Below are 11,269 nucleotides of genomic sequence, written 5' to 3'. Positions count from 1 at the left end.
AATTGTTTGTTTTAAATTCAAAATATTGCTCGTATTTCCACCTTCCTTCGCAAGTTGTTTATATGAATGTGTGCTAATGTATCGGTTTCTGTATAAGGTCATACTTTTTTCAGTTGTTTTTTTGACAGTTTATTTTATTCTTTACCTTTTGACAGTTTTTAACTTCTTTGTTTTCTAATGGATGTTTGTTTCTTCTATTTGGACTTTTGTTGCAGCTTCTGCATCTTCTACTGTAGTGCCATTTCTAGAGAAGACTTACTTTTTAAGGCTTCAAAATGGCAGGTCAGTACCACTTGACTGCAAGCAAGTTATTAAGTTTACATTGCTTAAAATTCTACTTCTCCAGTGATAATTCTCATGGTAGGATTAAAATTCTACATTGCTTAAAGTTCTTAATTCCTGCATGCTAACTTGTGCATTACTTTTAAATGATATAAATTTTAATAGTGACATACGTGGTGTGGCTGTTGATGGTGTTGAGGGAGAGGGAGTTAACCTCACCGAGCCTGTTGCTGAAGCAATAGGAGCTGCTTTCGCTGCATGGTTAGCGGATAAAAAGCAAGCAGATGCTTCTCGGCATTTGAGAGTTTCTATTGGCCATGATTCCCGGATATCAGCTAAATTACTACAGGTCTACATTGTTCCTCATATCATTGGTTAAGATCTATTTATCGACCTCTATATATAAAAGGCTTCGTTGATTGTGTCATGTCAAAATTTATATTGGTTTTGAATATAATTCCAGTGTCTCAATTAAATGCATATTTTCCGATACATGAAAGATGGAATGAACTATAATAATTTGAAAACCTATTTCTTTTATATTCCCGTTGTCACGTTCGAGTCAAAAGAGGTTACACACTTCATTTTAACTTTTACTTCCATCTTTAGAGACTTTCATAATGCAGAATCTTTCATTTTTTATATTTGAATCTTAAAACTATTGTTACAGAAAATACTTTTGTTTACAAGGTTCCTAGTTTGAGAGAGTATATGTGTTTGAATATCTTGATATTTTTATATTTTAAAACTGATTATATGATTATCAACTTATCTAATTTCAGAATGCGATTTCTCGAGGTCTTGCTGGTGCTGGCCTAGAAGTTGTCCTATATGGGTGAGTGGTATTTACTTTTTTGCATCAATTATTTTATTAATATTATTTTATTTTCTCAAGGACCGTTAGTGTTCGTGGTTGTGAACTCTAATGTATGCAGTCACCTGGCCAAACAGATTCCTATTCATTGATAATGATTTTTTATGATATATGTATTCTAGGTTTGGATGGGTTATCTTATTTAATTTAACTTGTATAAAGTTTTGGTTTGAAGCTGGAAACTGTAGCATCAAACCACATATACCGTTCAAATAAACATATTCAGCATACAGTGGTCGAACCAAAAAAGGGACCAAAGTTTCCTCTGGTTTTACAGCAGTAGAGAATTACCGGATTCTTCTATTTCCTTGCTGATGTAACAACTGAGAAGTAAAATCCCTATAGGATCCTTGCGTTTGGTTGTATGAACTTTTTGTGTGTTTGTTTATATGGGTTTTGCGTTGTGGATAAACATGATAATGTGTTATGCCCTCAAAGTCTTGAAACGTTTTAGTTTGAAATACAGGCTTCCATTTCCATTTAGTTATGGTGTTTAATGGTCTAATGAATTAATGCTATTGTTTTCTTTGTAGATTAGCATCAACACCAGCCATGTTTAATAGCACACTCACAAAGGATGAAGCATTTTTGTGTCCTGTTGATGGGTCTATAATGATAACAGGTACATTGCGAAGTGTAGTCAAATAGTCAATTGACATTTGGCTAGTTGTTGGAGATCTTGATTACTTTCATCCATGAAGTTTAGCTTGTGTCTCTGAACATTTCCTTCTGTGAAAAATCCCTTTTTACTGAAACTGTAATATTGAATTGAGGAGAACGTCTCCAATAGGGGTACTGACACATAAGCTTAGAGATAGTGTGAAGGAAAAATTTATACCAAAAGCTTAGGCTGTTAGCATGGATAGTTTTCACTTTAATCCATTTTCATATTGCATGTTGTATTTTTCGTTTGTTAATGTCCATGGGTTGTGAATGGGAAATTTTATTGAACTTTGATATGAATTCAATAATTAATTATTAAATGTCTCTGTCTGTGAACAGCCAGTCATCTGCCTTTCAACAGGAATGGATTCAAATTTTTCACAAATGCCGGCGGTCTTGGGAAGGCTGACATCAAAGATATCTTAGAGCGAGCTGCAAACATATACAATCAATTTACAGCAGAAAGTTTGACGAATTCTGAGAGAAAGGATTCATTATCGATTAAGACAGTCGATTACATGTCTGTGTATACATCTGATCTAGTAAAAGCAGTTCGCAAAGCAGCTGGTAACATAGGTATGACTTTGCTGAACTAAAATGGTAACTTACACTATGAAGCACGGATACTGAAACGGACACTGGACACGGCACTGATACTGAGTCGTCGACAACGATAATAATTTGAGAAAATGAATTAATTGAATGTAATTAAGATGTCGGATTCCGAGACACGCCTTCGATTAGAGGTGTCGGTGCTACAGAGGACTTTTACAGCTTCTGCTGTGGCGGCGGGTCCAAGAAAGGGTCAAACCCAATAAAGTGGAGGAATAATGAAACTCTTAATTGAGGAACATTTTGTCTATATGATTCAGTTTGTTATTATAGAATTTATTTATAGTTCTTCTGTCATCCATTTTCTGAATGATTCGATCTTGTTCGGTGTTTTTTTCCGTTGCATTATCTGCCTACAGAGAAACCATTGGAGGGTTTCCATATAGTTGTTGATGCAGGCAATGGAGCAGGTGGATTTTTTGCAGTAAGTTATCTTTAAAACCTCTCTGAATAAACTTTTTGTTTAAGGCATTTTTACGTGAAATTTCTATTAAAAATTGTGTATCAGTAGTATACCACAGAAACAAAGGTTCTGGAACATGCACTTATTCGCTGTCTGTAATTTGAAATTATACAGAATTTTAGAACATACGTGTCCTGGTTATGGTTTTTGGCTCTTGCATCAAACTTGATATTCGATGTTGCTTTTTGGTGAATTATAGGCAAAGGTGCTGGAACCTCTTGGCGCAATAACTTCTGGCAGTCAATTTTTGGAGCCTGATGGTAATAACTTGACTGCGATATTAATTTCGGCTAGGTATGCTACTTGGACTTTGAGTAACAATGGCTTCTGTGTTCAGGCTTGTTTCCAAACCATATCCCCAATCCCGAGGACAAAACAGCAATGAAAGCTATAACCAAGGCAGTCCTTGATAACAAAGCTGATCTTGGAATTATCTTTGACACTGACGTGGATAGGTAAGGATTTTCTTATTAATCGGTTTCACTGACTTTGAATTTGTTTAACATCAATGACTTTCATCTAGATCTGCTGCTGTGGATTCCACTGGACGTGAATTCAACCGGAATCGTTTAATTGCCTTAATGGCAGCTATCGTTCTTGAGGAAGTAAGGGTTTTATTATTAGCTATATTTGGTGTCTTAAACTTAGTTTTTTAACTGTACACTTCTATATATACTTCTAATCTGCTTTTTCTTCTATCATTTTGCCTAGCATCCAGGAACAACTATTGTCACAGACAGTGTGACTTCTGATGGCCTTACCACATTTATTGAAAAGAAACTTGGTATGGACAAATTTAAATTGGCATGACTTTAGTCTATCCCTTCTTCCTTCCTTAAAGATTTTATCATAAGTTTTAACCGCTTTCTTCTATTCAATTTGAATTGCAAGTTACTTTGAATTCAGAAATATTTTTAATAACTTGTTAATGATATTTTTTTCTCAGGTGGAAAACACCATCGGTTCAAAAGAGGCTACAAAAATGTGATTGATGAAGCTGTCCGTTTGGTATGATGAGTGTTTTCCTATAATTCAACAAATTATACATCAGTTTAAAGGAACACCTTCTATCTGAGTGCTTGAATGTACCATTATTTCAAATTTCAGCCTTGTGCATTTTGGCTAAATTTATTCTAAATAAAAGGGTCCTTGTGGTAGAACTCAGATAGATTGCAAAACGGAAGCAATGTGACAAACTATTCACGTTTTGAAATATGTTTTATGTTTCCATTTTCTATTTTTACTATTAGTTGTTTAAATATCATCATATTTTCACTTTTTACTGTTTTGAAAATGTTGTTTTCATTCTTTCATGTACAAATGTATGAATACACTAAAGAAAGTCAAAAGAATGCAACATTTTTGTAACTAAAAGTGAAAATAGTAAATAACAACTGACGTGGTTTTCTCAAACCAAACAGGTCTTTGGCTTCTATCATGTGTTTTTCTGTTTCTTTTGATGATATTTTAACATTTCAATTTCTTATTTTCTCTATCTATGCTAAATAATGGAGGCAATATTGCTGACAGAACTCTATCGGTGAGGAGTCACATCTGGCAATTGAAACCAGTGGACATGGAGCTCTTAAAGAGAATAATTGGCTTGATGACGGTGCATACCTAATGGTAACTGTTTATTGCAGTCATATTGGCTAAAATAATAATTGCCGAGTTATTCTCTCTGTTAATCAATACACATGACTTAATATACTTCCTAAGAAACTGTTAAAGAACCACTGGACAATAAGTTTAAGCCATTAAGAAAGAGCCCTGAATGATATTTTTACTCTCACATTGCTTGTTCTTTTGCGACGAAGCTTACAAAGTTTTCAACATGGACAAAGCGTATATGCACCTCTATTTTGCACCAAATGGCCCTTAACTTACACTACCATGTATTCGAACATAATTTTGCACTAAGACTTGTTTTAACACTTAGAACTACCACACATTGAGCAGGTCAAGATCTTAAATAAACTTGCTTCTGCTAGAGCTTCGGGCGTGGGTGGTGGAAGCAATGTTTTGACTGGTCTAATAGACGGACTCCAGGAACCAGCTTTTTCTGCAGAACTCAGATTAAAGATAGACCAAAACCATTCAGATCTTAAAGGAGGGTACGGTGGTCTATAACGATCCTCTGTTAGTATGCATCCATATGATAGTGTTTTGTATTCACACCAACGTGCCAAATCTTTCAGATCTTTCCGGGAATATGGAGAAAATGTGCTGAAACATTTGGAAAACTCTATTGGCTCTGATCCAAACCTGCAAAAGGCTCCTGTAAACTACGAGGGGGTATGCTTACAATTTTACATTTCTACGTTTTATGCTTGTTTAATTAATTAACATTGTTCATAATTTTTTCATCGAGAAATTATAGAAACAACTATGAGTCTATGACTATCACATGTTCCTGAGTTGGAAGTAGCATACAATATGATGTGTGCAAATTGCTTACCGGCAATGATTGGTTTGCCGAGTTTGTATTTCTGTTATAAATTATGATTATATCTTGTCTGATATAATCTTCAATCAATCAGGTCAGAGTTTCTGGCTATGGTGGTTGGTTCCTTCTTAGACTATCGCTCCATGATCCTGTACTTCCCCTTAACATTGAGGTAAAATGCCTTAACAGCTTGTGTTGGAATTTTTATATGTGATATTTAACATTGAAACTAATTCAAAATGAACATGTTACTGTAGGCACCTAATAATGAAGATGCTTTGAAGCTTGGACTTACTGTGCTTGCAGCTGTAAAGGAGTTTGCAGGTTTAGACACATCAGCGTTGAACAAATTTGTAGAATCATAATTTGATGCTTTCAGATTATAGGAATGTTTTTGCCTCTTTTATTTATTATATACAAAGAGGCGCTATTTACGTATCAGCAGAAAGTTGCGGCGAGTTAAAGGTTTAGAATCCTGACTAATATTGTTCAGGATTATACTATCAGAGATTTCTGAGATAGAATTTAGTGATACCTCCCATTTTGAGATTAGTGCCATCAATATCTGTGGTGTAATTTTGTAATATTTATGTGCTTTGCGTTGGATATTATCGGCTTCTACGCGTTTGGACTCGGTTTCAACTGATAGGATATGGTTTTTTATTTGTGGAAATAATCATCTAATAGTTTTCAATTTCTGTCTTGACAAGAAAGAAAATGTAATTACAAACCCTACTCCTGCAAAGTTCAGTCCAAAATCAGCAGAACTGTGTGATATTGGTAGGGAGTAGTGTATGTTTTTGTAAGCGTTATGGGTAAGAGACTAGGAGTTAACTATTTTGCAAATCAAGAATGGTTCAGCAATTCCAACTTCAATTAGCTGTTTTTTTGTGCGCACTCGAGTATAAATGGAAAATGCAAAATAGTTTTAGTTTTACCTATACATTTAATTATATTTCATTACTACTAATAATAATTAATCAGGAAAGGATCATTGCTAATTTATATGACACTATTTGGTATAGTTTTATAGGCTCATATTTAACATCACCACAAACCCAATAATGGTCTCCAATTCTAGGTAGACTTGATAGTCACATTACAATTGAGTCAATTGTCACTTGATTCAATTTTTGTTGTTGCTAATTTTGCATTAGCTGATTAGTCAAATACATTTACTTCAATTTAGTGATTAATACATGATTCGACCAATTATTTTTTGACATAAACAAATATATATTCAAATTTTATTAAGCTTAAATGAAGTTAAATTATTACTTTAAACATGTTATCTAGTCTCTGAATAAATAAAGAGAATTAAGTATTTCGTCTTTGCAAACTTTATGTTTAGGGTTGTGGATTGTTATAGATCTCTTACTATTTCCGTTCATTATCTTAAGTATTATGTCTTATTTATGATTTATGCTCTGGAGTATGTGAATCACTATTTATCTCGAACCATTACTTATTTTACCACACAATCTTATTTTACATTCATATCTATGTAAACTCGCCGCTAACTTACACATTAGAATGTTTGCAGGTATCCCACTTGGGATATTTACAAACACGCATCACTTCAACTTGTTAATAATGATAAAGATAAAAGAAAATGTGTTGTAACACTAACAATACATCATTAATCTAAATGTTGTAGACTTTAAAATATCGAATTCTATTTTTTTCTTTTTTAGGAAAAGGGAAAATTATGATTTGAGATAAAATTTTAAAGTACTACAATAATTTACATCTATCATTAATAATAATGCAACTTATAGAAAAAAGAGATGAAAGAGAGAAAATAGAGAAACCAATTTTAATATATTTGAAGTTATAAATTAATATATTAGGGGTGGTATTCACATTTTAAACCTATGAATGAAATACTAATTGGTTAGAGACAGTCAACTTCCCAGACAGATGACAACCGAAAGCAAATTCACACCCATGTTTGAAAATGGTGTTGTATTGACTTATTTTAGGATACCAACTTTGAGTCAACCAATATGAAACAGGCTTGTTCATATCGATGTTATCTTGTTTTTTTTTTTATCACCAATTATTAATAAATAGAACCAAATATGAAAGCAGCTGAATTTGATAGTACTAATTGACAATCCCCAAGTGGGAAATCTGATAGTTGACTAATGAAGATGTTCTTGAAATTAAGATATTGGGATCTGTGTTTGATCCTCAAATATAACATGGCAGAGTACTTAGCCAACTAATTCCAGCCCTTAGCATTAATTAACATTTCACGTGCAACCCTTATAGCTATAGCTAACATTAAATTAAACTAGTGTGTACAAACTACAAAGTAATATTTGTCCAACACTATAACACAAATTGTGGCGATGTTGGGGGCATCAACCACTTTAATTGAGCTGTGTTTCTTGACCCGTGTGTATCTTTGTTTGCTCGGAAGAAATTTATTATTTCTATAGAAACAACATCACACACATACTTATAATATTCATATAGATATACAATCACACACTTTGGAGTTAAATCAACTTCATGTGAGGAGGGAAATAATATAATATAAAGTTATAACAAATATTAAATATTCTCTTAATGACATATATTAAGAATTCAATTTTTTAGCTCACCATGTTCAATTAAATGAAGTTTTAGAATTTCATTTTGTATTAATAATAAGATTGAATACATTAATAATTCATAAAAAATAATTTAGTAGTATTTTTTTTTTATTTATAAATTTTTTAATGGTGTGAAATTATCAAATGAGTGGTTGATTCTTGAATGGAAGAAGTATTATTTTGAACAAAAAATTATAATTTTTGATGTGCAAATCCCAAGTGAAGATGTAACATTAGAGAGCAAGAAATTAGAAGTAAGATCCCAAGGGATCATTTACTTAATATTTTCCTATAAGTGCGGCATACATGGAGATCGAAACGTGGATTACAAAGCTACTAATAAGTAGTATTAATTCGTTTTCGCCATTTCTTAGGCGGAACAATAGCATAGCATTCACTCACATTTACTTGCATGTCATCATCTATATGCATAATGCAATCCCCCATCTTCCCTTCCTTTCCAAGTTTTCAAATATTTCTGTTTTTTATAAGAGGATATAATTATCACCATAAATACATTTAAATGTGAGATTTTGAATTTAAATCTAGAAAATAATATACAAATTAATAATATTAGTATTTTATCAATTGAATTAGGAGTTAAAACAAATTTTCAACAATTTTATTTCTTAGTTTATGTTTTTTTAAATATTTAAAATTTATTGCTAAGGAGTACAACTTAATTTATGTGTATGTATAAAGAAAAGCACATAAAAAAAATTACAATTACTTTTTTTTTCGAAAAAAATTACAATTACTTTTTTTTCGAAAAAAATTACAATGAATAATTTTTATTCTAAAAAAAATGGTGTTCACGTTTTTTTGTTTTACCAAATAAAAAAATGATGTTCACGTTATCTTTTTTATTATTAGCTACTAGCTAACTAGGTAGACGAAAAAGTTTAGGTCTTTCTATAATTATTTAGTCCCTATACTACATTAATATCACGTACATAAGTTATGATCGATCTGTGGACACTCAATAATAATGGCATGTCCTACCTTTACAATTAAACAAATTTTCTTCCAACTAAAAGTACTTTTTATTTATTTATTATCAAAAATAAATAACAAAGCCACGTCCATATGTTTTTCTCCTAAGGCCATCTGATTATATATCAAATTTATATTGTAATATCATTGTACATTTAAGACTATCAATTATTTTTGGCACAATAAGACTAAAATTAATTGTTGTAAGTTATCACTTTAATATACGGTTGACAAATTACAACCACTTATGTATAATTTTTTTGAAATAATTATAATTAAAGTGAAACATTTTTAATAATAAGACAATTATAATTAATTTGATAGTGTAAAATTTTTTTACCCCAACATAAATTGTATTTTTTTTATTAGGAGAAGAAGCTTTGAGTTCACATGTATTGACAAACATGATTTGATTATTAACGAATTTTTCCTACTTCACCTTTGTAACATTTATTTTTCCCAATGGATATCCAAAGTGTAATATATTATTATGTGATGTGATATATGGTAGGTGACACTCGTATTGAGAACTTGATAAGGGGATGTTGTGGCGTGGAATAAGAGTGTGCAATGAGAACAAGTACGATCACATTTTGCCAAAGTTGCTTCCATGAAAATTATAGGATTGTTGAATGCCCTGGTCCATCACGAACAACCTAGCTAATACAAACAAAGATAGATAAATTAATTAGATGCAATTAAGTTGCTTCACATGCTAGTGTTGGATAGTACGTAGCTGGAGAAAATATAATTGATACATGAATATAAGAAAAATAGAATGGATAAAATTTTAAGGATCGATAATGTATTGTTACATGACAAAAACTATATATGTTATTTATTTTTATTTTTATTATTATAAATAGAAATTGAATTTAGTACATCAGAGTTGACAACACTCTTACACCATGTGCACTATTGTTTGATATAGCTTTTATTGGACATATATTTAAGGTTTGGAAAATTATTATCTTTTGTTTAAAAATAATTTTATATTTTATAAGTAATTGACTCGAAATATCAATATATATAGTTGAGATGTCAAATTTATTATGTGATATTTTCGTATATTACTTTAATTTTTTTATATGCAGTAGAATGTAATTATATATTTAAATCTCTTTAATCATGCTACTAAATAATTGAAACAATTAATTTCACAACTTTTACTATTAATACAAGTTCATATTATTTCTTAAAAAAATACAATTCATTTTTAGCATCAAACTCCAACTCTAGTTATTTTTTTAGTGGATACAAGTTTATTATTATTTTTTATAATAAATTTCACCATAAGACATCTGTCTCTGCTCTTAGTCGTACCTAACACAATTGATGTTGGAAAAAATTGATTGTTGTTATTATTTAATTTTGATTTAAATGGGAGAAATTAGGTTTATGGAGATTCTTAAACTAGATACTCTTCCAATTAATGCACACGGTTTGTTGTCTAATTGTGGGGGTAAAAACGGAAAGCGGCCAGCGGAGTCTACAATATGAATAATAATTAATTAATTAATTAATTATTATTGCCTAACCTTCAAACAACTCATCCTTAAATATGTTGCTAAAATCCTTAATATGAGTTAAATTGGCTTATTTTGCCTGCATTGTGATTTTCAACTTTAACTGATGCTCCAATAGTCCAATGTGTTACAAAAAAGTGACTCCCTAGACTCTCACTGGGATCACCAATAAGTGGGGCCATGATGGCTCAGTGAAAATCAAACAAACATAAAATAAATTAGAAAGTACTATTTGTTTTATTTATGTGGGACTGCAGTTTTTGATTAGTTGACTGTCTCATCAACTAACTAAAAAACAATCAACTATTTTATTCACTATTTCTCCTTCCTGCATAGTAGTTAGTACTAGTAAACTAACATCAAGTTATTTATGTTCACGAAAAATATTAATTAAAAAATTAAATTGAGATTTAAAATTAATTTTAGAGATAAAAACTTTATATTCTACTTTAAGTTAAAATTGATTATTAAGTTAAAATCAATTTTACTTAAAAATATCTAAAGTTGTCAAAAGTTAATTATATAATTTCATAATCAATTTTGTCTCTTCTTTGCTTGAAACTAATGATCTCTTAAATGTATATTTGTCTATTTCAGAGGAGTCAATATAGATTTTATAACCGCAAAATAAACACACAAATATATGTTTAATGTTTAGTTTCTTTTTGTAGATGAAATCATGTATTTGTATAAACACAACTTTAATAAAAACTTAAAGGAACTTGAAAAATTAATCAAGAGAACCAAACACAATATCTAGGGTAAAAATCCTTGATAGAAATTCATTCATGGTTACATAATCCCATAATC

General features: G+C 30.9%; 1 protein-coding gene across 2 annotated transcripts in view; it reads left to right on the top strand.

Annotated features, from left to right (window-relative positions):
• Positions 1-6,003, top strand: part of LOC101514255 (uncharacterized) — a 7,073-nt gene extending 1,070 nt beyond the window's left edge. For both annotated transcript variants that reach the window (XM_004496216.4, XM_027333900.2), the window contains 16 exons: positions 216-282; positions 448-631; positions 1,065-1,117; positions 1,690-1,778; positions 2,159-2,395; positions 2,791-2,855; positions 3,094-3,154; positions 3,232-3,349; positions 3,418-3,499; positions 3,606-3,678; positions 3,841-3,902; positions 4,425-4,520; positions 4,854-5,008; positions 5,093-5,189; positions 5,435-5,512; positions 5,598-6,003. In XM_004496216.4, coding sequence (XP_004496273.1) covers positions 216-282; positions 448-631; positions 1,065-1,117; positions 1,690-1,778; positions 2,159-2,395; positions 2,791-2,855; positions 3,094-3,154; positions 3,232-3,349; positions 3,418-3,499; positions 3,606-3,678; positions 3,841-3,902; positions 4,425-4,520; positions 4,854-5,008; positions 5,093-5,189; positions 5,435-5,512; positions 5,598-5,705 — 1,625 coding nt within the window. In that variant the 3' untranslated portion in view covers positions 5,706-6,003. The remainder of the gene's footprint in view (positions 1-215; positions 283-447; positions 632-1,064; positions 1,118-1,689; positions 1,779-2,158; positions 2,396-2,790; positions 2,856-3,093; positions 3,155-3,231; positions 3,350-3,417; positions 3,500-3,605; positions 3,679-3,840; positions 3,903-4,424; positions 4,521-4,853; positions 5,009-5,092; positions 5,190-5,434; positions 5,513-5,597) is intronic.
• Positions 6,004-11,269: the final 5,266 nt, after the last annotated feature.

The sequence above is a fragment of the Cicer arietinum genome, chromosome 4 (assembly GCF_000331145.2).
Source record: "Cicer arietinum cultivar CDC Frontier isolate Library 1 chromosome 4, Cicar.CDCFrontier_v2.0, whole genome shotgun sequence".
In the NCBI taxonomy this organism is placed as follows: Eukaryota; Viridiplantae; Streptophyta; class Magnoliopsida; order Fabales; family Fabaceae; genus Cicer; species Cicer arietinum.
This window is presented reverse-complemented; position numbering and strand designations above follow the sequence as displayed.